The sequence below is a fragment of the Lepidochelys kempii genome, chromosome 24 (assembly GCF_965140285.1).
Source record: "Lepidochelys kempii isolate rLepKem1 chromosome 24, rLepKem1.hap1, whole genome shotgun sequence".
In the NCBI taxonomy this organism is placed as follows: Eukaryota; Metazoa; Chordata; order Testudines; family Cheloniidae; genus Lepidochelys; species Lepidochelys kempii.
In genome coordinates this window covers 15,178,736-15,202,468 of record NC_136403.1, presented here as the reverse complement: position 1 = coordinate 15,202,468, position 23,733 = coordinate 15,178,736, and the positions used below count along the sequence as shown (strand labels likewise).

Sequence of the window (23,733 nt, the reverse complement as noted above, 5' to 3'; positions counted from 1 at the left end):
TGGTTGACACCTACCTGCCTGGGCCCCACGCTCACGGAGCCTCTGAGAAGACACTGGCCATGCCAACTGCCTGGATGTTTGGCACCTAGCAATACCCTTGGGTGGCCCCCCGCAGCCTGGAGCCAGGAGGGTCTGACCAGCCGGGGAACAAAGGGCGGAGGAGGGGTCTGGTGGGTTTGTTAGGCGTGGGGCTGCTGGAAGCGAGAGGGGTCAGAGCCAGAGGCCAGAGCGGGGTCAGAGGTCTCTGGGCTGACGCAGGCCGTAACTTTCTGTTCTCGGTGTTAACTAAGGGCTTTTTCCAGGTTCCAGGAAGCTCATAACCCTCCTGCTTTTACACCACTGCCCGAGAGTCACTCCAGATTAAGGAGGTTGGGGCACATTGCTCCCTTTGGGGGTACACGTCTCCCTCCGGTGTCCAAATCAGGCAGACTCACTGCAGGGAGCTCATGGCATGAGGCAGGGGTGTGAAAGACTCCCGAGGTTAGGTCCCAGGAGGTGGTGAAGCCAGGTGGTTGCTCCCAGTGAGGGGGGCGGGGGACTGACACGCTGAAGGAGGCCTCCCCAGGGCTGGCCCCGTGGATCTGTGACACATACACACACGGATCCGTGCAAAAATGCACACCCCCCCACGCACCGAGATGCCCGCTCAGCTCCAAACGCGGATCGGCAAGCGCACGCCCACACGCTCCCGCGGCAACGTGCAAGGAAAAATTCACGCATGGGCCACGGCGGCCGACAACACACGCACGATAGACCCCTGCGCGGGACTCCTTTTTTAACCCCACTCCCGTCCCACCTGCAATATCTGCTCCCGCATTTCTTCCATTTTCGTCCCAGAAATCTTAGATCCCGCAAATCCCGCAAGAAAGACAGATCCCCCCAGGCTGCTAAAAAAACCCAACATAAAACCGATCGGTGAAGATATCTCCATAAACGGAACTCAGGCACAATTTTTACCACTGAAAGAATAAAACAAAACTTGGTTAAACCATGTACACACACACTGGAATGCCTGTTATAATAGACAGGAAATCTCTTTCTATCCCTCGCTTAACTTGAAGTACGAAAACCTTCATTTTAACAGACAGACTTGCTTGGCATTGCTGAGATTCTCTTTCTGCCAAACTGACCGGAGCTTTCGTGTGTTCCTGCAAATCATGGCAGCCTGGGGTATTTGCCCACCTGCCACAAAGTACATTTCACCCACCCCCACTATTATGGCAGCGAGTCCGACTGGACCCGCCAGATCCAGGCCCGCTGCAGAGTTCTCCTGTGGATCTGTGACACGTATGCACACGGATTCGTGCAAAAATGCACCCCCTGCATGCACCGAACCGCACACTCTGCCCCAAAAGCTCAGGTGCAAACGCACGCCCACGTGCTCCGGCTGCAACATGGAAAGAAAACTGCATGGGTACGGCACACAGAGGCCAACAACAATGCATGCGTGATCCCTCGGGGGCCCCAGTGCTCCCTGCTCTACCCCCCCAGACCCCACTCCCCTTCCAGAGCTGGGGACAGAACCCAGGAGTCCTGGCTCCCAGCCCCTCTGCTCTAACCCACCAGACCCCCTCCCTTTCCAAAGCCAGGGATAGAACCCAGGCATCCTGAAGAGAACTCAAGATCTGGAGGCGACAGGGGACAGCAGCGCCACCTGGTGGTTGGCTGCGATAGCGCCGATCGCAGACCAAACCCAGCCCTTCGTAGGGTGAGCGAAGTGGGGCCATTCAAATCCCCCTTCCCCAAAGGCAGCAGATGAACTCCCCAGCTAGTCCCCCGTTGGCACGCAGCCGTCTCTGGGTGGAGCACAGGCCCCCCTCCTGCCCTGCCAGGAGAGCGAAAGAATTGAAGAGACTCCTCCCAGGCTGTGTTATGTTTCTCTTTAACAGCCATGGGGCCAGGCGACCTCACCCAGCAGCTGGGCTGCTTGGCATTGCCTTGGGGTGAGAACATGATGAGGCACCTGGCAAGGCCGAGAGGGAGGGCTAAAGCCCTGGGCCGGGAGCCAGGACTCCTGCCTGGGTTCTAGCCAAGTTCTGGGAGGGGAGTGGGGTCTAGTGGTCAGAGCTGGGGGAGGCAGATGGGAGCCAGGACTCCTGGGTTCTAGCCGAGTTCTACAAGAAGGATGTGCATAAATTGGAGAGAGTCCAGAGAAGGGCAACAAAAACGATTAGGGGTCTGGAACACATGAGTTATGAGGAGAGGCTGAGGGAGCTGGGATTGTTTAGCCTGCAGAAGAGAAGAATGAGGGGGGATTTGATAGCTGCTTTCAACTACCTGAAAGGGGGTTCCAAAGAGGATGGCTCTAGACTATTCTCAATGGTAGCAGATGACAGGACAAGGAGTAATGGTCCCAAGTTGCAGTGGGGAAGGTTTAGGTTGGATATTAGGAAAAACTTTTTCACTAGGAGGATGGTGAAACACTGGAATGCGTTACCTAGGGAGGTGGGGGAATCTCCTTCCTTAGAAGTTTTTAAGGTCAGGCTTGACAAAGCCCTGGCTGGGATGATTTAATTGGGGATCGGTCCCGCTTTGAGCAGGGGGTTGGACTAGATACCTCCTGAGGTCCCTTCCAACCCTGAGATTCTATGATTCTGGGAGGGGAGGGGGGTCTAGTGGTCAGAGCTGGGGGAGGTAGATGGGAGCCAGGACTCCTGGGTTCTAGCCGAGTTCTGGGAGGGGAGTAGGGTCTAGTGGTCAGAGCTGGGGGAGGCAAATGGGAGCCAGGACTCCTGGACTTTATCGCCGGTTTGGCCACTACCCTCTGCCCCCTTGCCATAGGTGAACAAGCTGCACGTGGGCCCTGGCCAGCCTCACCACGAAGCTTTCTCTGAGCCCAGCTGGGGACACCACCCCCCCGCATTTCAACCAGGTGGGGTATTCCTAGGCACCCCCAGCCAGGAAGGGGCACAGGGCCTGCAGAAACTCTGATGGCAACCAGGGGCAGGCCACCAGGGGCCCAGAGGGGGTGGCCACACGCGGCGTCCCTGAAATGCAGCTGGCTGGAGGATCAGGAACTGTCTCGGCTTCCTGAGCTCGCTGAGGATCAGGCCCAGCAGTACGCGAATGGGACCCCGTGACACCCCTCCTCCCCCAGGACCAGGGCCCCTGGGACCTGGCCCAACTCTGCCGCCAGGCTCAGGCTCTTGGCAGACGCAGGCAGCGTTGCTCACACCTGGGCCAGCTCCCCCCTCTCCCAGCACTGGGCTCAGGCTCTCGGCAGACGCCGGCAGCTCCCGGCAGATTCAGTTTTCAGCTTTTCTCCCCACTTGCGGGGGCTCGAAGCAGAATTTTTTTTTAACTGAAGGCTGAGATTCTGGAGCTGCCCCCAAGGCCAGGAGACCAGGGTGATGGGCCCCGGGGCCCAGATCTTCCTGCAGGGAATAAGCCCTGCTAAAGAATTGCAGTTTAGGGTTGTGGTGACACTGGGGGACCCGCAGCCTCTGGAAAAACCCAGGCCTGAGATCTCCTGCCCCCCCTCTCCCCCCGCCGGCTCTGCCAGTGCCTCCCAATCCCCACCCACAGCCCCTAGATAACCCAGCCCTGGGCTCCCCTCAATCCTGACCTGCAAGCCCCTGCTACACCAGCCCTGCCCCTCCCCACCCAGCCCTGGGCTCCCCTCAATCCCCACCCGCAGCCCCCAGCTGTCCCAGCCCCACAGCCCTCTCCACACCTATGGCTGCGTGACCAGGAGCCTCCTCTACATTTGGGGAGGTAACTCCAGGCCCCGTGCGCTGCATGGGGGCTGTGGGGGAAGGGAAGGGGGTCCAGAGTCTCACAACCCCCCCCCCCCCCCCGCCGCCCCACTCGTCCTATCAGCCCAGGGGAGAGGGGGTCTCCAGCAACTCTCATTGCTGCATGGGGACCAGACCCAGGGACCCCCTGCTGCAGGAGGGAGCTGGGCACTGGGGGCCCGGCTTTCTGGGGAGCCCCTGGGGGTAGAGCAGAGGGACACATGTGCTGGCAGCCCTGTGGCAAGGCCAATGCATCACCTTCCCCATGGGCCCACCGTGGCCGGTGGCCCCCCACAGCAGCCAGGTGGCCCGGCCCTGCCCATGGCCCATGTCCCCCTCTCCCGCCCAAGAACAAACAAGGCTGGGGGGAAGGGAACACGGCTGCAGTAAAATAAATTGCACTTTAATAAGAAAGTCTGTGCAAAGGGGGGCAGCCCCCTCTGTGGGCAGGACAGCAAACCCTGCCCCCCAAGAGACAAACCCCGCCCCCCCAAGAGACATCTGTATAAAAAACCAGCCCTGGCGAATGGCTCTGGGGGGAGTCAGGCCCTGACTCCCTCCCCCCTCGCCCAACAGCAGGGGCATCAGGGGCCCCATCCCCTGACAGGGCCCCCACCAGCTTGGGGGCCCCCAATCAGGGCCCCGCTCTACCCCACATCCCCTGCCTCAGCTCATGAGCCCAATCCCTCCCCCTCCCCCCAGCAGCTCCAGCCCAAGGCCCCACCCCCTCCAGCTGGGCATCTTTGGTTGCTCAGTCCAGGGTGGATCGGGGGGAATGGGGGCCAGCCACGCCCCCCAAGTCCCGGCCCCCCTGCGGGCGGAGAGGTCACGTGGGGCGGCGCAGGCCCTTCTCGGTGCCGATGGCAGCGGTGATGTTGGTGTAGAGGGGCAGGCGCTCCTTGGCCAGCAGCTGGTACTCCAGGGTGTTCATGCCGTCCTGGCGCCAGGTCCGTCGCGTCTTGGCCAGCAGGTTAAACCTGGGGGGGGGGGGGGGGGCGGGGGTTAGCTGGACAAGGACCCCCCCCCCATCCTGCCCACTGCCGGAATGCTGCCCAATTCCCCACCGGATCTCCTCCCCCGGCGCGACCGCCCCCCCGCCACCCGCCAAGCCCCGCCCCATTCCCCTCCCCCCGCGGCCAGGACCCCCCCCCCACCCATCAAGCCCCGCCCCATTCCCCTCCCCCGCCGCCAGGACCCCCCCCACCCATCAAGCCCCGCCCCATTCCCCTCCCCCCGCGGCCAGGACCCCCCCCCCCCCGTCAAGCCCCGCTCCATTCCCCTCCCCCGCCGCCAGGATCCCCCCCACCACCCATCAAGCCCCGCCCCATTCCCCTCCCCCGCTGCTCCCCTCCCCCGCTGCCAGGATCCCCCTGAACTCCTCACACCACTCCCCTCTCCCACTGAGGGGATCCCTCCCCCCCCACCGTTCCCCTCCCCCCATCACCTCCTGGGGTTCTGCTCGTTGCCCTTGTCATGGCCGTGTTTGATCATGCGGTAGCGGCCATGCCGGATGGAGGGCCGGGAGATCAGCATCCCGCTCAGCGCCACCCTGGGGGGAGGGGAGGCAGGGTTAAAAAACACAGGCCCATCTAGCCTGGCATCCTGTCATCCGCCCCGCCCATCACACCCGCAGGCCCATCCAGCCTCGTGGCAGAGGGGCTGGGAGCCAGGACTCCTGGGTTCTCTCCCCGGCTGTGCTGCTCACGTGCCTTGGTTTCCCCACCTGTAGAAGAGACTGCGTGGCCCCCTCCCATAACCCTGGGCTAGCCCAGCAGGTGTCACATGAGAATCCTCACCCCACCCCACCGCACGCACCCTGGGTGGGAAAACCCAAAGGGGTGACTGGCTGTGAGGCTGCCCACGGCCCCGCCCCCTCACCCACGGCCCCGCCCCCTACCTCACAGCGATGTCATCATCTTCGCCCCCCCAGCCCCAGTAGTTGTTGGGGAAACCGTTCATCTTCATGTACTGCTCCGGGGTCAAAGCCGACACCCCCCCAAAGTAGGTCTTGTAGGGCAACCTACCGGGAAGAGAGGGCAGCGTCAGCAGGGGCAGTGATGGGGCGGGGAGGGGAATCCAGGCGGTCAATCACACTTGCCAGAGATGCAGCCCACCTGGGGCACGGGGGCTGGTTATAAAGGGACCCCGACGCAGACATGTGGCCCCTCTGGGGCGGGACACCAGGGGCTGGTTATCCAGGTACCCCTCGCTCAGCATGGAGACAGTGGCCACCTCTGGAGTGGAGCACGAGCTCTGGTTATACGGGAACCCCGTGCCTGGCAAGATGCGGCCCCTCTGGGGTGGGGCTCGGGGGCTGGTTATCTAGGGCACCCCTCGCCCGGCCTGAAGACATGGCGGGCTGGTTATCTGGGCACCCCTCACCCACCATGGAGATGCAGCCACCTCTGGGGCAGGGCGTGCTTATTCAGGGACCCCTCGCCCAGCATGGAGAGGCAGCCACCTCTGGGGTGGGGTGCAGGGGCTGGTTATCCAGGGGATCCCTCGCCCGGCGTGAAGACGTGGCGGGTTGGTTATCTGGGCACCCTTCGCCCAGCATGGAGGAGGGCGCGGGGACCCACTTGTATCCGAACTTGTCCATGGCGACGGAGGCGTGCTTGGGGAAGCGGTCACAGGTGTACAGGTTGCGGTCGTCCTCGGGGATGAGGTCAACGTCATGGAAGAACATGCAGTCCCAGTCCTCATCTTTCATCGCCTCCTTGAACCCCACATTCAGCAGCTTGGCCCGGTTAAAGGTGTAGTTCCCTGCCTGGTGGGTGGGACGACAATGGAGGGTTACCGCCAACCCCCCCTGCTCTAACCACTAGCCCGCACCCTCCTCCGAGAGCCAGGATAGAACCCAGAAGTCCTGGCTGCCAACCCCCCTGCTCTAACCTGTATAACCCACTAATCCCCCCCCCCCCCCCCCGCCCCAAGCCAGGATAAAACTCTGGAGACCGGGCTGCCGACCCCCCTGCTCTAACCTGTATACCCCACTACCCCGCCCCCAAGCCAGGATAGAACCCTGGAGACCTGGCTCCCAGCCCCCCTGCTCTAAGCTGTATACCCCACTACTCCCCCCACCCCCCAGCCGGGATAGAACCCAGAAATCCTGGCTCCCAGCCCCCCTGCTCTAACCTCTCCCTGCCCCAAGCCAAGATAAAACCCTGGAGACCTGGCTGCCAACCCCCCTGCTCTAAGCTGTATACCCCACTACCCTCCCCAAGCTGGGATAGAACCCAGGAGTCCTGGCTCCCAGCCTCCCTGCTCTAACCACTAGACCCCCCTCCTCTCCCAGGGCCGGGATAGAACCCAGAAGTCCTGGCTCCCAGCCGCCCCGCTCTAACCCCAAAGAGCCGACCCCCCCGGATCCCAGCGTCCGGGGCACCTGGTGGATGATGTAGATGCCGTAGGCGAGCTGCTGGCGCTGGAGAAAGGGGTGCAGGAAGTAGAGAAGATAGCGCAGGTGCTGTTCCCGGTTGCGGTGGGGGATGATGACGGCCGTGCGGTGCAGGGGGTCGCAGTCGGGGGGCTGGTACCTGCCCCCGGCCCTCACATAGGGGTTCTTGCGGACAATCTCCTCCAGGGTCAGCCCTGGGGGGAAGGTCACCCGGATCGGGCCCCCTGCAGGGCAGAACAAACGCCTGAGCCCCAGGAAACTTGGGGTTCACAGCTCTGGGGGGGCCGCCCCCATACCCACAGAGAGGCTTCAAATCCGTGTGAGCCCCCAAATCTCTGCCCCACTCCCACAGCCAGGGACAAAACTCAGGAGTCCTTGGCTCCCAGATCTCACCACTAGACCCCACTCCCCCGACAGAGCCAGCGAGAGAACCCAGGAGTCCTGCCTCCAACCCCCCCGCTCTACCCACTAAACCCCACTCCCCTCCCAGATGGGATAGAACCCAGCTGTCCTGACCCCAGCACCCCCCCCCCGAAGCCAGGGCTAGGACCCAGGGCTCCGGGCGCCCCTTACCTAGGAATGGGGAGGTCTCAGGGCAGTAGGGCAGTTCCTCGGGATGCAGCGGGGGCCGGGCGATGAGGCTGAGGTTGGCGTAGACATCGCCGGGCAGCGAGGTGTTGTGGGCGGCGCCCCGCGGCCCCCCAGGCCCGGCTGGGGCCCCCCCTTTGTAGAAGATGCCCAGGAAGTAGGCGACCCGCCGGCGGTAGCCCTCATGGTAGAGCAGAGCCATCACCACGAGCTGCACCCCCAGCAGGAGCAGCAGGTACCGGCCGCGGGACTGCAGCATGGCGCGGGGCCGGGATCATCTAGCCATGGCCGGCGGGTGGGCAGAGGACGGCTGTGGCTCGCCCTCCTGGGGACAGACCTGGGGGGGGGAGGTACATGAGCCCCTGTGCCACCTGTAAACCAACCCCACTGCTCCCCAAGAGTTGGGGAGAGAACCCAGGAGTCCTGGCTCCCAGCCCCCCCCTGCTCTAGCCCCCTAGACCCTCTTCCCTCTCAGAGCAGGGGAGAGAACCCAGGAGTCCTGGCTCCCAGCCCCCCCTGCTCTAGCCCCCTAGACCCTCTTCCCTCTCAGAGCAGGGGAGAGAACCCAGGAGTCCTGGCTCCCAGCCCCCCTGCTCTAGCCCCCTAGACCCTCTTCCCTCCCAGAGCAGGGGAGAGAACCCAGGAGTCCTGGCTCCCAGCCCCCCTGCTCTAGCCCCCTAGACCCTCTTCCCTCCCAGAGCAGGGGAGAGAACCCAGGAGTCCTGGCTCCCAGCCCCCCTGCTCTAGCCCCCTAGACCCTCTTCCCTCCCAGAGCAGGGGAGAGAACACAAGAGGACTGACTCCCAGGCCCCCCTGCTCTAGCCCCTGAGCCTCCACTCACCTCCCAGTGCCTGGCAAAGAACCCAGGCGTCCTGGACTCTCTCTCACAACCTCACCTGCCTGAGGTGTGAGCCAGCCGCTGCAGGAGGCTTGGCAGGAATTGGGAAATCAGGGAAGACAAAAGCCAGCCAGCCCCTGGCACAACAAGTGTCTCCAGGAACAGATCTGGCCCCCGCCCCCCGCCCCCTCCTCACAGGTTCCCTGCCACTCCCGGCCAGACAGCTGGGAGCCAGCCGGGACTCCTGGGTTCTATCCCAGCTCTGGGAGTGGAGTGGAGTGGGGTGGGGGGGGGGGGGGCTGGAAGGCAGGACTCCTGGGTTCTATCCCCTGCTCTGGGACGGGGATGCGCTGGTTAGCACTGAGGCTGGCCCGGTTGGGTCCTGGCCGTGGGGTGCTCGGGGACTCAGCTGTACCTAGCTCAGCCTCCAGGCCCTGACGGAGCTGGGCGGCAGCCGCTTTCATGTGTCAGGGGCTGCATGTTTCACATACTTCGCAGGAACCCTTTGTCCCTGGGCCTCCTGCTGTTAGGGGGAGGGGATCATTCCAGCCACAGGGCCAACAACACCAAGGGAACCCAGGCGTCCTGGCTCCCAGCCCCGCCCTCCCCGGCTCTACCCACTTGACCTCACTCCCCTCACCCAGGGATAGAACCCAGGTGTCTTGGCTCCCAGCCCCCACCCACCATGGTGTCCCCTGCCCCCGCTCCCTAGGTCTGGGAACTGGTTTCTCCGGCTTGACCAGCCTTCTGAAATTCCAGGGCCTGGCTGCTCTGATCCGGATTCCGGACTGATGCTGGTGCCCAAACTCTGCCCACGCCAGGGCAGGAGGGGTCCAGGGACTCCCCAACCCCACCTCCATGGGGCTGGAACAGAGCCAGTACCCCATACAGGGCAAAGGCCCCGTGTCCCAACCCCCAAGTTTGCTCCAGAGCCTGGGGTCCCCCAGCCCGAGGGAGAGAAATCCAGGGTACCTACCTCGAGATGGGCAGTGCCCCCCAGCCAGCTCCGCCGGGACGGCTCTCACTCCCTGCAGCTGGCTTGGGGCTCCAGGCTCCCTGGTGTGCCTAGGGGGAGGAAGAGGAGGAGAGCGTGAGAGGAAGCAGGAAGGATAAAACAGGGAAGGTGGGCAGGGGAGTGGACTAGGGACTGAGACAAAAGATCCACCCCCTTTTTCCATCCCACCGCTTTACCTAGCACTGAAAGGCAGCCACCTCTGGGGGAGAGTGCAGCACCTGGCCACTGCCCCAGCACCGCTGCGCCAGGTTGTTAAGGAGAAAAACGTCCAAGGGGAAATGGGGCAGGGGTTGGGGAAACTGGGCTTCCTAAGGGAAAAGAAAATGAGCCCCCACAGCTGCCCCATTCCCTGCAGCACGGCACCCCCTACTTGAACCCCCAGCTCCATGTCATGACCTGGACCCCAGCCCTGCATACCGTGAGATGCCAGGGCACCCGGGCTCTCACACCAAGGTGGGCATGGGACATGCCAGGGCCCCAGAGACCCGGCCTGGACCCCAGGGGGCAGGCACAGAGCCTGGTGGACTCAGCACCCCCCCTCTTCCCCTCCCCAGTTGCTGGGCAAGCCAGAGTGCTGTTGCTTAGACAACCAGGGGTTGCCAGGCAGTCACTCCTCATCCGTCTTAAAGGCCCCCGAGGCTTGGAAAGCAGCAAACCCCATCACAGGGTGCCCGCCAGACGCCCCTTCCTCACAGAGTGAGGCATGTGCACAGACCCCACCCCCCCAGCAGCCATCAGCCAGCTGCTAGAGGAAGAAAGCAAGATCTGGCACCTTTCAGTTCCTGTCTGGGTTACCTAGGTCACAGGGGGACGGCTCGCCCAGTGTTGAGATGCAGCCACTTCTGGGGTGGGGCAGCTGGGGAACCCAGTGACCTGCAATCTCGGACAGGAAGCGGAGAGCCCTTTACCCCGCAGAGCTGCGGGTGGATTTACGTCACCAGGGCAGGACCAGCAAGTTTTCGTGTCCTGGTGCAGCCCGGCCTCTCTTTGTTCTACGCTGCGGTTTTGGGACAGTGACGTGCCCAGAGGAGAAACACAGGGAAGGATCGAAGTCCAAGGTTGCTCAAACTCCGTCTGTGTACGGAACCAGCTGTGCCCGGCTCCTCAGCCACATACCAACGAAGCCGCAAGGTGAAACAAGCCAACGTCTCTCCCCTCCGACACATCAACCCCCCTTCCCGAGCCGGCTCCACCCCAGGAAGGACTGCAAGTCTGCAGGGAAGGAATGGGCATGCGAGACAGGGATAGAACCCAGGAGTCCTAGTTCCCAGCCGCCACGATCTAACTACTAGACCCCACTCCTCTTGCAAAGCCGGGAAAAGAACCCAGGAGTCCAGGCTCCCAGCCCCACCACTTCTAACTCGCTAGCCCATATTTTGCCCCATGGGTGACCTCTTTGAGCACCCCCAGGTAGCTCAGCTGACTCCCCCGTGCACCAGCACTAATGTGGCATTTACACAAGCGCTGGCCGTGCGCAGACCTGACATCAGGGGGATGAGCCAACAACAACATGGCCCTTGGCACCATTCCGCACAGCGAGGCCAGCCAGGACCCCGGCCAGGCCAGCCCCTGGACCCCAATCTGGCCCCAGGCCAGGGGACTGGCTGGCTCAGGGGGGTGGAATGGGGCCCTTTCCCCTCTAGTGTGCGCCGGCCCCGATCCATCCCCAGGGCAGGGATGGGTTCTGCTCCACCGACTCTGCTCCAGCCAGCCGCCAGCAGGCTCTGTAGCCAGACAATGGCACATTAACAGCCAGCGGGACCTGGGCAGCTGGGCGCCGCATGGGGATTGCACCCAGGAGGGCACAGAGCCAGCTGGAAGATGGGCATCGAGCTAGGCGCAAGCCAACAGCGTGACACAGGCCCTTTCGGAAACAGAACCAGGTCCACGCCCAGACACAGCACCCGCCCGGCGAATGGGTGCCCACGGGGTGCATGGGGGGAGTCCCGGGATCCTCAGCTGGAGATGGGAGGTCACGACAGTGCTGAGCTAGCCCTGGGGAGGGAGAACCAGTGCTCGGAGGGTGAGACAGACCAGTGTGTGGGGGGCAGTGCTGGCATGGGGCGGAATGTGGGGGAGGGAGGGAAGCTGGGTGAGCAAGGCCAAGCCACTCCCCCGCTCCTTGCCTCAGTTTCCCCAGCCATCAGGCAGGGATAACTCTTCTTCCCCTCTTGCATAAAGCGCTGAGCTCTCTGGCAGCTTTATTAAGGGAAGTGGTGCGGCAACACCGGGGGTCCCGCCAGCTCCCGACTCGGCCCCATGGTGCCTCCCATTTCCTCTCCACACCCTGACCATCGCTGCTCCGTCCTCGCTGCGACGGCTCGCTACCGGGCCTCTTCTCCTGCCCCGCGATCATCTCGGGGTCTCTCCTCCACCCCTGTCAACGAGCGCCCCCCCCAGCACCAGGCGCAGCGCTGGCCTCACCCCGCCGTGCACAGAGGGAGACGTCGCCCCGAAAGCGCTGGCAAAAAGCAGAGGCCAGTGGAAGCTCCGCTGCAAAAATCTCGGCCCAGCAGGCTGAAGAACCGACCCAACAAGCTGAAGAACCAGCCCACTGCACGCTGAGACAGTTCAAGCTTCATCCGTCCCCGTTCTAAACCACCAGACCCACTCCCCTCCCAGCGAGAGGGACAGAACCCAGGCGTCCTGACTCCCCTCCGCCCCCGCCCTAGCCATTAGATCCCATTCCCCCTCCCAGAGCTGGGGACAGAACCCAGGAGTCCTGAGGAGCTCCTGAGACCTGCGTGGCCTGGCAGTCACCGGGAGGGAGATGCCAGAACTGCGTGCTGCTGGCATCCAGCAGCGTCTGTGGATGAAACTGGGTCGGGAAGGAATAAAACCCCCTGTGCACATGGCGCTGGCCATTTGGAGTCACTTCGTTTCTGGCCTCAGGGATTTCCAGTGGCAGTGAGTTCCACAGGCTGCTAAAGAACAAGGGGCTTGGCAGCTTCTAGTGGAACAGCCAGCACTGCCTCCTGCTAGGTGGGTGGGACTGGGACCTAGATGGACCCAGCTCTGGAAGGAGAGTGGGATCTAGTGGGTTAAAGCAGGAGAACTGGGAACCAGGACTTCTGGGTTCCATCCTAGCTCTGAGAGGGGAGTGGGGGTCAAGTGGGTCAGAAGCAGGGGTGCCAGGACTGCAAATCTAGTAGCTCAGCACCCCAAGGGCTGGGCGAGCATCTCCCCTGCCACCCGGAGACCCCCAGTGCCACCCACCAGACACCGCCATGCTTCCTGGACCTGCGCTCTCTGCCCAGCCCGAGAGGACAGGGGCAGCAGGCTGGAGGGGCCCCGGAGCGGGTGAGAAACCGCCTAGACGTGCAGTCTGACCCAGGGGGGCAGGGAGGGGGCAAGAGACCAGCCAGAGGGGCCCAAAGGGCTGATCCGGCCCCTCCAACAGGCACGGGGGCAGGGCTGGCACGTGGAGCCCCATGGGGCAGAGCCGAACGCTACGCTCATGGGGTTCGAGGAGCACCCTAGCTCATCACCCTTCCCCTGGTGGGGGTAAGCGTGCCCCCCCCCATACTCCCATAGGGGAGGGGACGATCCATGTGGGGGATGGGCTGGGAAGAGCAGGGGGCGGGAGATACCCCAAGGCTGAACAGGCGAGGGGCACTCCCCATAGTAGCCAGGAGGGGTGGGGGGTACCCAGAGGGTACACAGGGGAGACGGTGCGCATTCCCATGGGGGGGGCAGGTCATACTCTGGGGGTGCACAGAGGAGGGGGAGTAGGGAGAGCAGGTGCTGCCCATGGGGGACAGGCGGGGGGGGAACAGGGGTGGGAGGTACCCTGGGCATGCACAGGGGAGGGGGCTCCCCATGGGGGGCAGGCCGTAGGGAGCAGGGGTACCCCGGGGTGCACAGGGGAGGGATCAGCAGGGGGAGGAGATGGGCGGTGCGGGGATGCTCTGGGATGCACAGGGGAGGATGCAGTGATGGGCGCTCCCCATAGGGGGCAGGAGGGGGAGTACCCCAGGGGTGCCCAGGGAAGGGAGCAGCAGGGGGAGAAGATGAGGGGGCGGGGCAGGCTGGGGGGAGCAGGGGCGGGGTACCCCAGGGTGCACAGGGGAGGGGGGCTCCCCATGGGGGGAGGGGCGGGCTAGGGGGAGCAGGGGTGGGGGGTACCTGGGGATGCACAGGAGAAGGGGGTTCCCCATGGGGCACGGGGCGGGGTGGGAGGAGCAGGGATGGAGGGTGCCCCAGGGGTGCACAGGGGAGGGGGGAGTAGGGGGAGGAGACAGGGGGAGGGGGCTCCCCGTGGGATGGGCTGGGTGGAGCAGGGGCGGGCTGCACCCCAGGGTGCACAGGGGAGGGGGCTCCCCATGGGGCACGGGGCGGGCTGGGGGGAGCGGGGGGTACCCCAGGGTGCACAGGGGAGGGGGGCTCCCCATGGGAGGCAGGGAGAGCTGGGGGGAGCAGTGACAGAGTGTACCCCAGGGTGCACAGGGGAGGGGGGAGCAGGGGGAGGAGAGGGGGGGAAGGGGCTCTCCTTGGGGGGTACCCTGGGGTGCACAGGGGAGGAGGCGGAGGAGATGGGGGAGGGGGCTCCCTGTGGGGGGCAGGGCGGGCTGGGGGAGGAGGGCAGGGGGGTATCCCAGGGTGCACAGGGGAGGGGGGCTCCCGGTGGGGAGCGGGGCAGGCGGGGGGAGCAGGGGCGGAGGGTACCCCGGGGTGCACAGCAGAGGAGGCGTCCCCGTGGGGCACAGGGCGGGGGGTACCCCAGGGTGCACAGGGGAGGGGGGTACCCATGAGGCACGGGGCCGGGGGAGCAGGGGCGGTGGGTACCCTGGGGTGCACATGGGAGGGGGGATCAGGGGGTAGAGATGGGGGGTCCCCGTGGGGCAGGGCGGGCTGGGGGGAGCAGGGGCGGAGGGTACCCCGGGTGCACAGGGGAAGGGGGGTCCCCGTGGGGGGCGGGGCTGGGGGAAGCAGTGGTGGGGGGCACCCCAGGGTGCACAGCAGAGGGGGGTCCCCGTGGGGGGCAGGGGAAGGGGGGGCAGGGGAAGGGGGGTCCCCGTGGGGGGAAGGGGGAGCAGGGGGAGGGGGTCCCCGTGGGGCGCGGGGCGGGGCGGGGCCCGGCTCTCACCCCCTCTCTGTCTCCAGACGGCCGGGCCGGGCACTCGCCCGCTGCGCGCTCCCGCTCCTCCCTGCCCCGACGGGGGCTGGACTCCCCGCGTCACCGGGGAATCTGGGCTCCCATTGGCCGGGAGAGGGGGCGGGGCTTGGCCGTCGCGTCAGACATGGGCCGGGCTCGGATGGACCAACTGGGCGCGGGGAGAGACCATCCACAGGGGGAGACACCAACCTGGGCGAGGCGGGAGAGACCAACCTGGGGAAAGGGGCCATCTGAAGCGGGGAAGACCATCCAAAGCGGGGGAGGGGGCGAGACCAACTATCTACGCGGGGGCGGGCAGCTGGGAGGGGAGGGTGTCTGGATTTTTACCCCTTGCTCAGGCCCATAGCTCTAGCTTGCCCCTTTTTCTCTCCTCGCCCATCACCCGACCCCGGGGGAACTGTGCGAAACGTGGGGGAAACTGAGGCACGCAGTGGCCTGGCAAAGAATGCTGCAGCAAATCCCCACTTTGTTGGAGCAAAGCGCGTTCGCCAGACCCATGGACTGGGGGGCTTCACCCTGGGAACTAGCGCTGCTGAGAAAGATTGGGGGGGGGGCTGTGGGGGTTCAGCAGCTGCACACGATGCTCCCGGGGTGACGCTGAGGCTCTCCTGGGCTGCACAAACTGGGGACACATGAGTGGGAGCAGAGAGGTTATTTTCCCTCTGGATCTGGCCCTGGGGTGACTGGGCTGGCAAACCGGGCCCAGACCTGGTGTCCCCGATTGCTGATGAGTTGGGGAGGGGGTCAGAGAAGAAACCAGGGGGAATGATTTCAGGGATGGAAACCCTATCTTCGGGCTAGAGACACCAGCAGCTCCATCTATTGAGCCAAACAAAGGGAAAGTTACGGGGGGGGACCTGATCCCCGTCCGTGAACACCTACATGGAGGACGAATATTTAATACCGGGCTCTTTGAGCCACCAGGGGCACCTGCAACACCCGCCAACCGCTGGGATTTGAAGCTAGATGAATCCAGGGTAATAAGAGGGGAATTTTTAGCAGTGTGGGGTTTAAAATCCCCTCGGGGTGTTGCTCAAAGAGATCTGCTTGATGGAGGATTTGGGGGGCAGTTCCTTGGTCCGGGAGTCCAACTAGATGGTCCCATCCGGCTGTGGTAGCCAGGTATCTCTCTCCTGGCCCCTGATGGCAGTTGCCTCCAAAATGGCATCTGGACTTGATCTCACCCCATGGCTGCTGTGGAGAGCAGCTACATCCCCCTCCCCCCCAGCCAGAGCTGACCAGGGAGCCCCCCATCCTGATTCCCATCACGCAGGCCCCCAGCTTGAGGCCATGAGGGGTGGAAATGAGAGGCCAGCCGGCCCTGGGCCAGGGAGATGGAGGAACAACAGGAAACAGCTGCGGAGCAGCTGGGCCCCAGCTCCACAGGTCGGGGTGGGGGGGGGGAGGGAGCGGGAGTCACGAGGCAGCAGGACATGATGCCAGCTGGCCAGGGATAGGGACACTCCCTCCTACACTAAGTGCTAATAACCCCAGTGTCCTGGTGGGGTGCTGTGTGGCAGAGAGCAGGGTGGGGGCTCAGAGGGGGCACTGTGCTGCGGGAAGCAGGGTGGGGGCTCAGTAGGGGGCACCATGCTGCAGGGAGCGGGTTGGGGACTCAGCAGGGAGCCCCGGGCTGCAGGGAGTTTCACATATTCTTCACTTCCCGTACTTAATTACTGTGCAGCGTTGCCATGCAGCTGTTCCCCAGCTGCCCCACCCCAGAGGTGGCTGCATCTCAGCGCTGGGCAAGCCCTCCTCATGCGGCATTATGTGTGGCTGTTCCCTTGCTACCCCACCCAGAGCTGGCTGCACCTCAGTGCTGAGTGAGCCATCCCCATGTGGTTGTTTCCCAGCTGCCCCGCACCAGAGCTGGCTGCATTTCCCTCACGTCTGTCCAGGCTAGGGATAGATCAGGGTCTGTTCTGATCTGGGCGACGTCTCCATGTCCCTGTCCCTGAAATATCCTGTCCCAATTGAGGCCATGTGTCTGAATGCTGCCGGGCGTGTGGCTCTGTCCCCTCCCTGGATAGGTGAAACCCTGCCCTGCAACTCTCCACATCCCAGCTCCGCCCTGCATGGCCCATGCTCCTACCCAGAGACAGCTCCGGAGGGCGCAGAAAACTCTCTTCTCCCCCCTCCCACACACAGCTCCGTCCCACATGTGCTTCTTATAAATAGTTGGCGAGAGATTCACCCCGCATCTCCCACCCAGGCCTGCTTCTTCCAGAGCTTGAATGTGGCCAGACGCCACTTTAGTTTAGGGTCGGTTTGTGCATATAGGGACGGCTCAGTGGGGCGGGACGTGGGGGTCAGGACCAGCCCGATGTCCCAGCATGGGGTGCTTAGAATTGTGCTGTGCTGAAATGCAGCTACCTCTGGGGAGGGGCAGCTGTTTGACATTTGCACAGCAACACTGCACTGACCCCTACTGAGCCCCCTGCAGCATGGCGACCCCAGCTGAGCCCCCCGCCCTGCTCCCTGCAGCACAGCACCCCCTGCGGAGCACACCCCCGCCCTGTTCCCTGCGGCATGGCGCCCCCTGCTGGGTCCTCTGCCCCACTGCCTGTGGCCTGGCACCCCATTGCACTGAACGGGGCCATTGGGGCCTGCAGTGATTGCCATGGGGAGGGGTCTGGGCAGGACAGACACCCCGCCGGGTCCCCCCGCGGCTGGCTCCCCCGGCAGGTCCCAGGCTGCCCCTGGGCACCATCTCGTCCCCAGTGCTGGGGCAAGGGACTGGGAGGGCAGAAGAAGCCGGGGCTGCAGGGCATGGCCCGGGGCTGGCAGGCAGCAGCAGGGGGAGCGCAGGAAGGGCTGACGGGGGGGGGGGGCAGGGCTGGGATGCGCAGGGAACAATGGGGAGAGGGGTTGTTGTTCTGCGGGCGGCCGCTGGGAGGTGCAGTCTCGGGCAGGTGCATGCTGGGAATTGTAGGCAGGTGCATGCCGGGAGATGCAGTCTGTGGCCAGGTGCATGCTGGGAATTGTAGGCAGGCGCATGCTGGGAGGTGCAGTCTCGGGCAGGTGCATGATGGGAATTGTAGGCAGGTGCATGCCGGGAGATGCAGTCTGTGGCCAGGTGCATGCTGGGAGCGGTAGGCAGGTGCATGCCGGGAGATGCAGTCTGTGGCCAGGTGCATGCTGGGAATTGTAGGCAGGCGCATGCTGGGAGATGCAGTCTGTGGCCAGGTGCATGCTGGGAGCATTAGGCAGGTGCATGCCGGGAGATGCAGTCTGTGGCCAGGTGCATGCTGGGAGCGGTAGGCAGGTGCATGCTGGGAGTTGGCCAGAGGGCCGTGCAGGAGGAGCAGAGGCTTCAGCTCCGACAGCGGGTGAGTCAAACCCCCCCGACCCCCCCCCGGCTCTGCGTGTGCGCCCCGCGGGGAGATCGGGGCTGGTACTTGGGGGGGCGGGGTGTGGGGAGAGATTTGGGGCTGGGCGCTACGGGGAGGGGGTGGGGGCCTGAGGGGTGGGTGGAGGTTTGCAGGTGGGGGGGGGGCTGTGCTAGGGGCTGGGTGGGGGGCTGGGGTTGGGGGGCTGGGCGGAGGGCGGTGGGGTGGTTTGGAGGGGGATGGTGGGGGGCTGAGTGAGGCGGGAGGCTGTTTATGGTTGTGGGGGGCTGGGTGAGTTGGCGGATGGTGGGGGCTGGATGGGCGGGGCTGGGTGAGTTGGGGAGCTGGCCCGGGGGGCTCCCCCTCTAACCCTCATTCCATCTATCCCAGCCCCCCTGCCATGCCGGCCACCTGCTCTGCCTGCTGCGCCAGCCCGGCTGCCCTGCGGCGCCCCAAGACGGGCCACGCCCTGTGCCGCGCCTGCTTCCTGGCGGCCTTCGAGGAGGAGACGCACCGGGCCATCGTGGCCGGGCGGCTCTTCCGGCCCGGCGAGACCGTGGCCATTGGCGCCTCGGGCGGCAAGGACTCCACGGTGCTGGCCCACCTGCTGCAGCTCCTTGACCAGCGCCACGGCTACGGCCTGCGCCTGCTGCTGCTCTCCGTGGACGAGGGCATCGCCGGCTACCGCGATGCCTCCCTGGCCGCCGTGCGTCGACACCACCGCCGCTCCGGCCTGCCCCTGCACGTGGTCTCCTACCGCCAGCTCTACGGCTGGAGCATGGACCGCATCGCCCGCCACCTCGGCCCCCGCAACAACTGCACCTTCTGCGGCGTCTTCCGGCGCCAGGCCCTCGACCGGGGCGCCCTGCTGATGGGCGCCGACAAGATCGCCACAGGTCGGGGGGAGGGGGGGGAGCCACCAGGTGCCCTGCTGCTGGGAGGGGCAAGATGGTCACGGGGGCAGGAGAGTCCATGGGGAGCATCTGGCGTGAAAGAGCGGGGGCCAGGATTGCCCTGGGGGTGGGGTGTCAGCTGGAGGATTGCTGCTCAGCATGTACAACATCTCCCCAGGGGGGTGTGGGGGTGTGTGTGGGGGGGGTCCTGTGGGATGGAGGCAGGGATTGCTGTAGGGTCTGAATTGCGGGGAGGGGGCTTTGCTGGGGAGAAGGGGGCATTGTTGGGTCTTATCTGGAGGGACTCTGTGCTGGAGGAGGGGGTGCTATGGGGTCTGCTTTGGGGGACTCTGTACTGGGCGGGGGAGTCACCGCAGGGTCCGACCCGGGGCCCGCTCCGGCCTGACCCTTCCGCTCTCCCCCCGCAGGGCACAATGCAGACGACGTGGCCGAGACGGTGCTGATGAACTTCCTGCGGGGTGACGTGGGCCGGCTGCGCCGGGGGGCAGGAGTGGGGCCGGCGGGGGGGGAGGGGGCCGTGCCCCGCTGCAAGCCCCTGCGCCATGCCTACGAGAAGGAGATCGTCCTCTACGCCTACTTCCAGGGCCTGGACTACTTCAGCACTGAGTGTGTCTACGCCCCCCAGGCCTACCGCGGCTACGCCCGCGCCCTGCTCAAGGATCTGGAAGCCGTCCGGCCCAGCGCCGTGGCTGACCTGGGCCACTCGGGTGAACGGCTCTTGCTGCGCTCCGACCTCCGCATGCCGTCCCGCGGCACCTGCCAGCGCTGCGGCTATGTGGCCAGCCAGACCCTGTGCAAGGCCTGCGTCCTGCTGGAGGGGCTCGACCGCGGCCTGCCCAAGCTGGGTATCGGCAAGCATCGGCGTCTGCGGGACAAGCTGCGGGACGGGCAGCCCCTCACCCAGGAGGAGCTCAGGCACCTGGGGGCCCCGGCCGAGGGGGAGCCGCCGGAGGAGCAGGAGCCTCAGGGGGAGCTGGGGACAGACAAGGAGCCGTGGGGCAGACGGGAGCTGAGGGGCCCACGGGACCTGAACTTCTGAAGTGGTGTGGGGTGTGCCACTGAGAACAGCCGTGCTCCTGTCCACAGCCCTGCTCCGGGGCGGGGTGGAGTGGGATCCAATAGGATAGAACAGGGGGGCTGGGAGCCAGGACTCCTGGGTTCTCTCCCTGGCTCTGGGAGGGGAGTGGGGTCTCATGGTTAGAGAAGTGGGGCTGGGAGCCAGGACTCCTGGGTTCTATTTCCAAGTCACTGTGTGACTAGGTAAGTCACTTTTACCTTGCTGTGACTCATTCCCCCCTCCCCCCCCCCCGCAGAATTGAGATAATGCAGCTTATATTTTGTAAACTGCTTGGAGAACTGTGGATGAGAAGTGCTCAGTGTGAACAAGTGGCGCATGGTTCTCTCCTGTACCAGGAGATTACGAGGACATGTGAAAGAGCTGAGAATAAAACTGTTTGCTGAAGAAGAAATCACGGGGTAAACAGCATCTGTAATCTTTGGCAATCCTCTAACAAAAGCCGGACGGGCACTTAAGAAAATTCACACGTCAAGGGGGCAAAGGTCCAAACTTGAGATAAGATATTTCAAAACGATTGAGAGGAAACTGCTTGAGGGACTGGCACTGAAGAAAAAGTTTTTCTCATGTAAAGATTAGAGAGTTTGGACTTTTCAGTCTGATTTAGGCTGGGTCAATTTTTCCTGAAAGTCTTGGGGCAGGGGAAACCTACAGCATGTGTGGACTGATTTACACAGCCCCAAGGTTTTGGCAGCTCACCGATAGCCTGGTTCAAACCACAAGGGTCAGAGGTGATGAGAAGATTTTGACAGAAATGATTTTTAGTCAGTCCATCCTGTAGAACTGAATGGTGGGTCGGAACCTTTTTCTGCCGTTCCCATTCTATAGCGGGGATGCAATTTCCATCTCTTCTGTAGAACAGGAATTCCCAACCCCAGAAGGGGGTGGCAAGGCTATTATAGGGGGGTTGTGAGACCTAGGGGTACCATATTTGAAGGATGCTGCCAGGGGAAAAGGGGAACTGGTGAGGGGGTGGGTACAGCTTTCTGGCCACCCAGCTCTGAAGGCAGTGCTGCCGCGAGCAGCAGCAAGGTTGGCATCTAGGAGAGGACAAGGTTTCACTTTTATTACAACTCAGCAGCAAGAAGCACGAAGTAGGGACGGAGGAGGACAGTTTGCACGCCAGTGTAGCCTTTTATTTCATTTCACGTGAATTTTGTAATGTATCGCACCCCTGTGCGTTTAGATCTAGCAGGGACGGTTTCAAGCTCAACAGAAGGAACGTCACCTCGGCGACTTGCTTTCGCTGTAGAGTCTCTCGGAACACAAAGACCCCAAGGGTAGAGACCACGCAGGCATTCGCAAGTACAAGGTCTAGTCTGTTTTATAGGCTTTGTTAAAGTTATTACCCAAGCCGATCGCAATTCTAGACAGACCTGTGCACAAGTTACAAATATTGTTACATTCTCGTCCTCTCCAATAGTCTTCGGTCTGATGGGTCTCACGGTTTGATGAGAGAGATGGTTTCTGCTGGAGATTCCCATAGCAAGCTCAATTTTCCTGCTCTGGGCATCCTGGTTTTATAATGTGATTCTGCCTACAGCAACCTTCTGCGCATGGACAAGAAAGTGTCACCCCTCTTTTCCCTTATCTGTCCCCTACAAACTTAAGGGAGCCTGATTTCTTTAGGTCGCGTAGGCTCTCTTCATTCTCATTCGCATTGACACACAGCCTGTATCCTGTGGCGAAGGCACGTGCTGGAAACAGATATGCCTTTGCAGCATTTTTAGGATTTAAAATTCATCTTCCAGTTAATTTTTCTCATTACCCCTTGACCCTTCTTTTCCCCATCATCTTAGGGCATCGGGTTTTTCTTCACGTACTTACTTATATCTGCATTTCTTAACTCCAAGGCCTAAAATAGCGAAGCTAAAATTTTGCAGGCCTCAGCCTGCAGGCCTTGCGTTTCGACCCTACTTACTCAGATACTTAATACATGATTATTCCCTCTACATGCTGATCCGTCTTAGACTTCTATAATCCTACAATGTAACTGTTTAGCATACAATGATTATATAGGCCATAACATGTTAGCTAGTCAGAACATCACACAATAAATGAACAATAAACTAAAATAATTGGCTACACCGGGCCAGAGAGAGACGGGGACAGAACTGAAGCCAGTGCAGGCTCCTACCAGCCCAGGTCCAGAGACCAGGTAGGCACCGGGGGTGGAGTGCGCAACCAGTGCCCAGACAGATATGGCTGGGTTGGGGTTGCCAACCCTCCAGGATTGGCCTGGGGTCTCCTGGAATTGACATTCATCTCCCCGTAACCATTGAAAGCGATCTGGGAATTATAAGTAGGATATTTTAAGAAAATGACATTACGTCACGTTGGGTAAAATTTTTTTCCAGAATAGCTTCAGTCAGAGTTGGCAGCCCTATGCTGGGTGAGGGAGCTGATCTCCAGCCTGCGCAGGATAGGGAAGCCACTAGGGGATTCAGCGCCATTGATTGCAGGGATAACGCCGACATGCGTCATTTACTGCTCCTGTGAGTATGTCCAGTGATTTCCTGTCACGTCTTGCTGGGGGGGTGTAATCATATTTTCAAAGGGGGACCCTTGCTCTAGAATGGGTTTAAAACACCAGCCGCCTTTTAGGACAGTATTTTCCATCTGATTCTCTAGGCCGGAGTGTCTCAAGTCTTTTCTGCACTGGAGCTCACCATGGTCCTATAGGCCCCCCTCCCCACCCCTACCTTGTCTCGGTTTCAGATAATAGACCCTGAATTTAATCCTAGCAAAGGTCAGGAAAACTACTGTACCTCTGAGCTCCGCTCTAGCTCAACTGCCAGATTGGGGCTGGAGGCGGAAAACCCTGAGGTAGGTTCTCTTGGCTGTTGGAAATGGCCATTTCGTCAAAACCAAAATGTTCGGTGGGGAGGTGTGGGGTGGGGTGTCTAAATGAATTATTCTGACATTTTCATTTCAGGTGCTATTCCTGCCTGCTGGCTGAGGCCCTTTCTGGGACTCAGTGTCCCCTTCTCTAATAGGGGCAGATTGATGCGCTTGGAGAGCCACAGATTGAAAACACCAGCTAGAGGGGAAGGATAGCCCAGTGGTTTTCGGGCACGGCTCTAGGACTTGGAAACTCGAGCAATTCTCTGCTGCACGACAGACGTCCTGCACGGGCTGGAGCAAGTCACTTTAGGCATCAAGATTCCCTTGAAATCAGCAATGCTGCCTGAGTCTGCACAGAGCCCCACGTAGCAGTAGGATTTAATGTTTGTATTTTATATAATTTAGAATAAAGAATAATAATGTAGCATGTATTAAATGTGTTGGTGTATGATTGGATTATATTCTGCCAACCACCCTTTTTGAATAGCAGAAAGGAATGGGCCGAATGGGCCATTGGTAGAGCTGCATCAGCCAGCATCTGTGTCCGAAGCTGATTTTAAGGCCGTGACAGACCTTTAGGGTCACCATTTTGTTGTAGGTTTAGCATTTTAAAATAAAAGAATGCCACGATTGTTCTCCTGCATTGCAATTTGATGTTCCCATTCAAATGCTCTGTGTAAATCCATCCTGTTTTGAGTGCGAATAAGGAATGTGTGTGTTAGAAGATAAGTGGGAAGGCCATCACCAAACCAGATGTTCTAGGGAGGAACCGCGGCAGACGCAAGGGCACCAGAAAATTACAACACGACCCTATTGAAATGTCAGAAGAGGGCAGATAGACGACTCTAAAAGTAAGACAGGCACCTACCAACGGGGACAAGAT

General features: G+C 62.2%; 2 protein-coding genes across 6 annotated transcripts; one reads left to right on the top strand and one right to left on the bottom strand.

Annotated features, from left to right (window-relative positions):
• Nucleotides 1-4,116: 4,116 nt before the first annotated feature.
• Nucleotides 4,117-14,747, bottom strand: LOC140902601 (beta-1,4-galactosyltransferase 3). Of its 4 annotated transcripts, none has more exons than XM_073322849.2 (9): nt 14,659-14,737; nt 10,689-10,784; nt 9,534-9,622; nt 7,705-8,056; nt 7,120-7,355; nt 6,314-6,501; nt 5,632-5,754; nt 5,179-5,283; nt 4,117-4,711 (listed from the first exon to the last, which is right to left on the bottom strand). In XM_073322849.2, exons 4-9 carry the CDS (start codon nt 7,976-7,978, stop codon nt 4,561-4,563), a joined length of 1,077 nt encoding a protein of 358 aa, XP_073178950.1. In that variant the 5' UTR covers nt 7,979-8,056; nt 9,534-9,622; nt 10,689-10,784; nt 14,659-14,737; the 3' UTR covers nt 4,117-4,560. The 4 variants fall into 4 exon arrangements, with proteins under 4 accessions (XP_073178950.1, XP_073178951.1, XP_073178948.1 ...); XM_073322850.2 differs by lacking the exon at nt 14,659-14,737 and adding an exon at nt 11,997-12,204; XM_073322847.2 differs by lacking the exon at nt 10,689-10,784 and having other exon boundaries at nt 14,659-14,747.
• A 3,181-nt stretch (nt 14,748-17,928) lies between these two features.
• Nucleotides 17,929-23,485, top strand: CTU1 (cytosolic thiouridylase subunit 1). Of its 2 annotated transcripts, XR_013634980.1 has the most exons (4): nt 17,929-18,017; nt 18,408-18,913; nt 19,339-22,501; nt 22,942-23,485. XR_013634980.1 is itself a non-coding variant. In XM_073322852.2 (3 exons), exons 2-3 carry the CDS (start codon nt 18,418-18,420, stop codon nt 19,968-19,970), a joined length of 1,128 nt encoding a protein of 375 aa, XP_073178953.2. In that variant the 5' UTR covers nt 17,929-18,017; nt 18,408-18,417; the 3' UTR covers nt 19,971-23,485. The 2 variants fall into 2 exon arrangements, 1 of the variants encoding a protein (XP_073178953.2); XM_073322852.2 differs by having other exon boundaries at nt 19,339-23,485.
• Nucleotides 23,486-23,733: the final 248 nt, after the last annotated feature.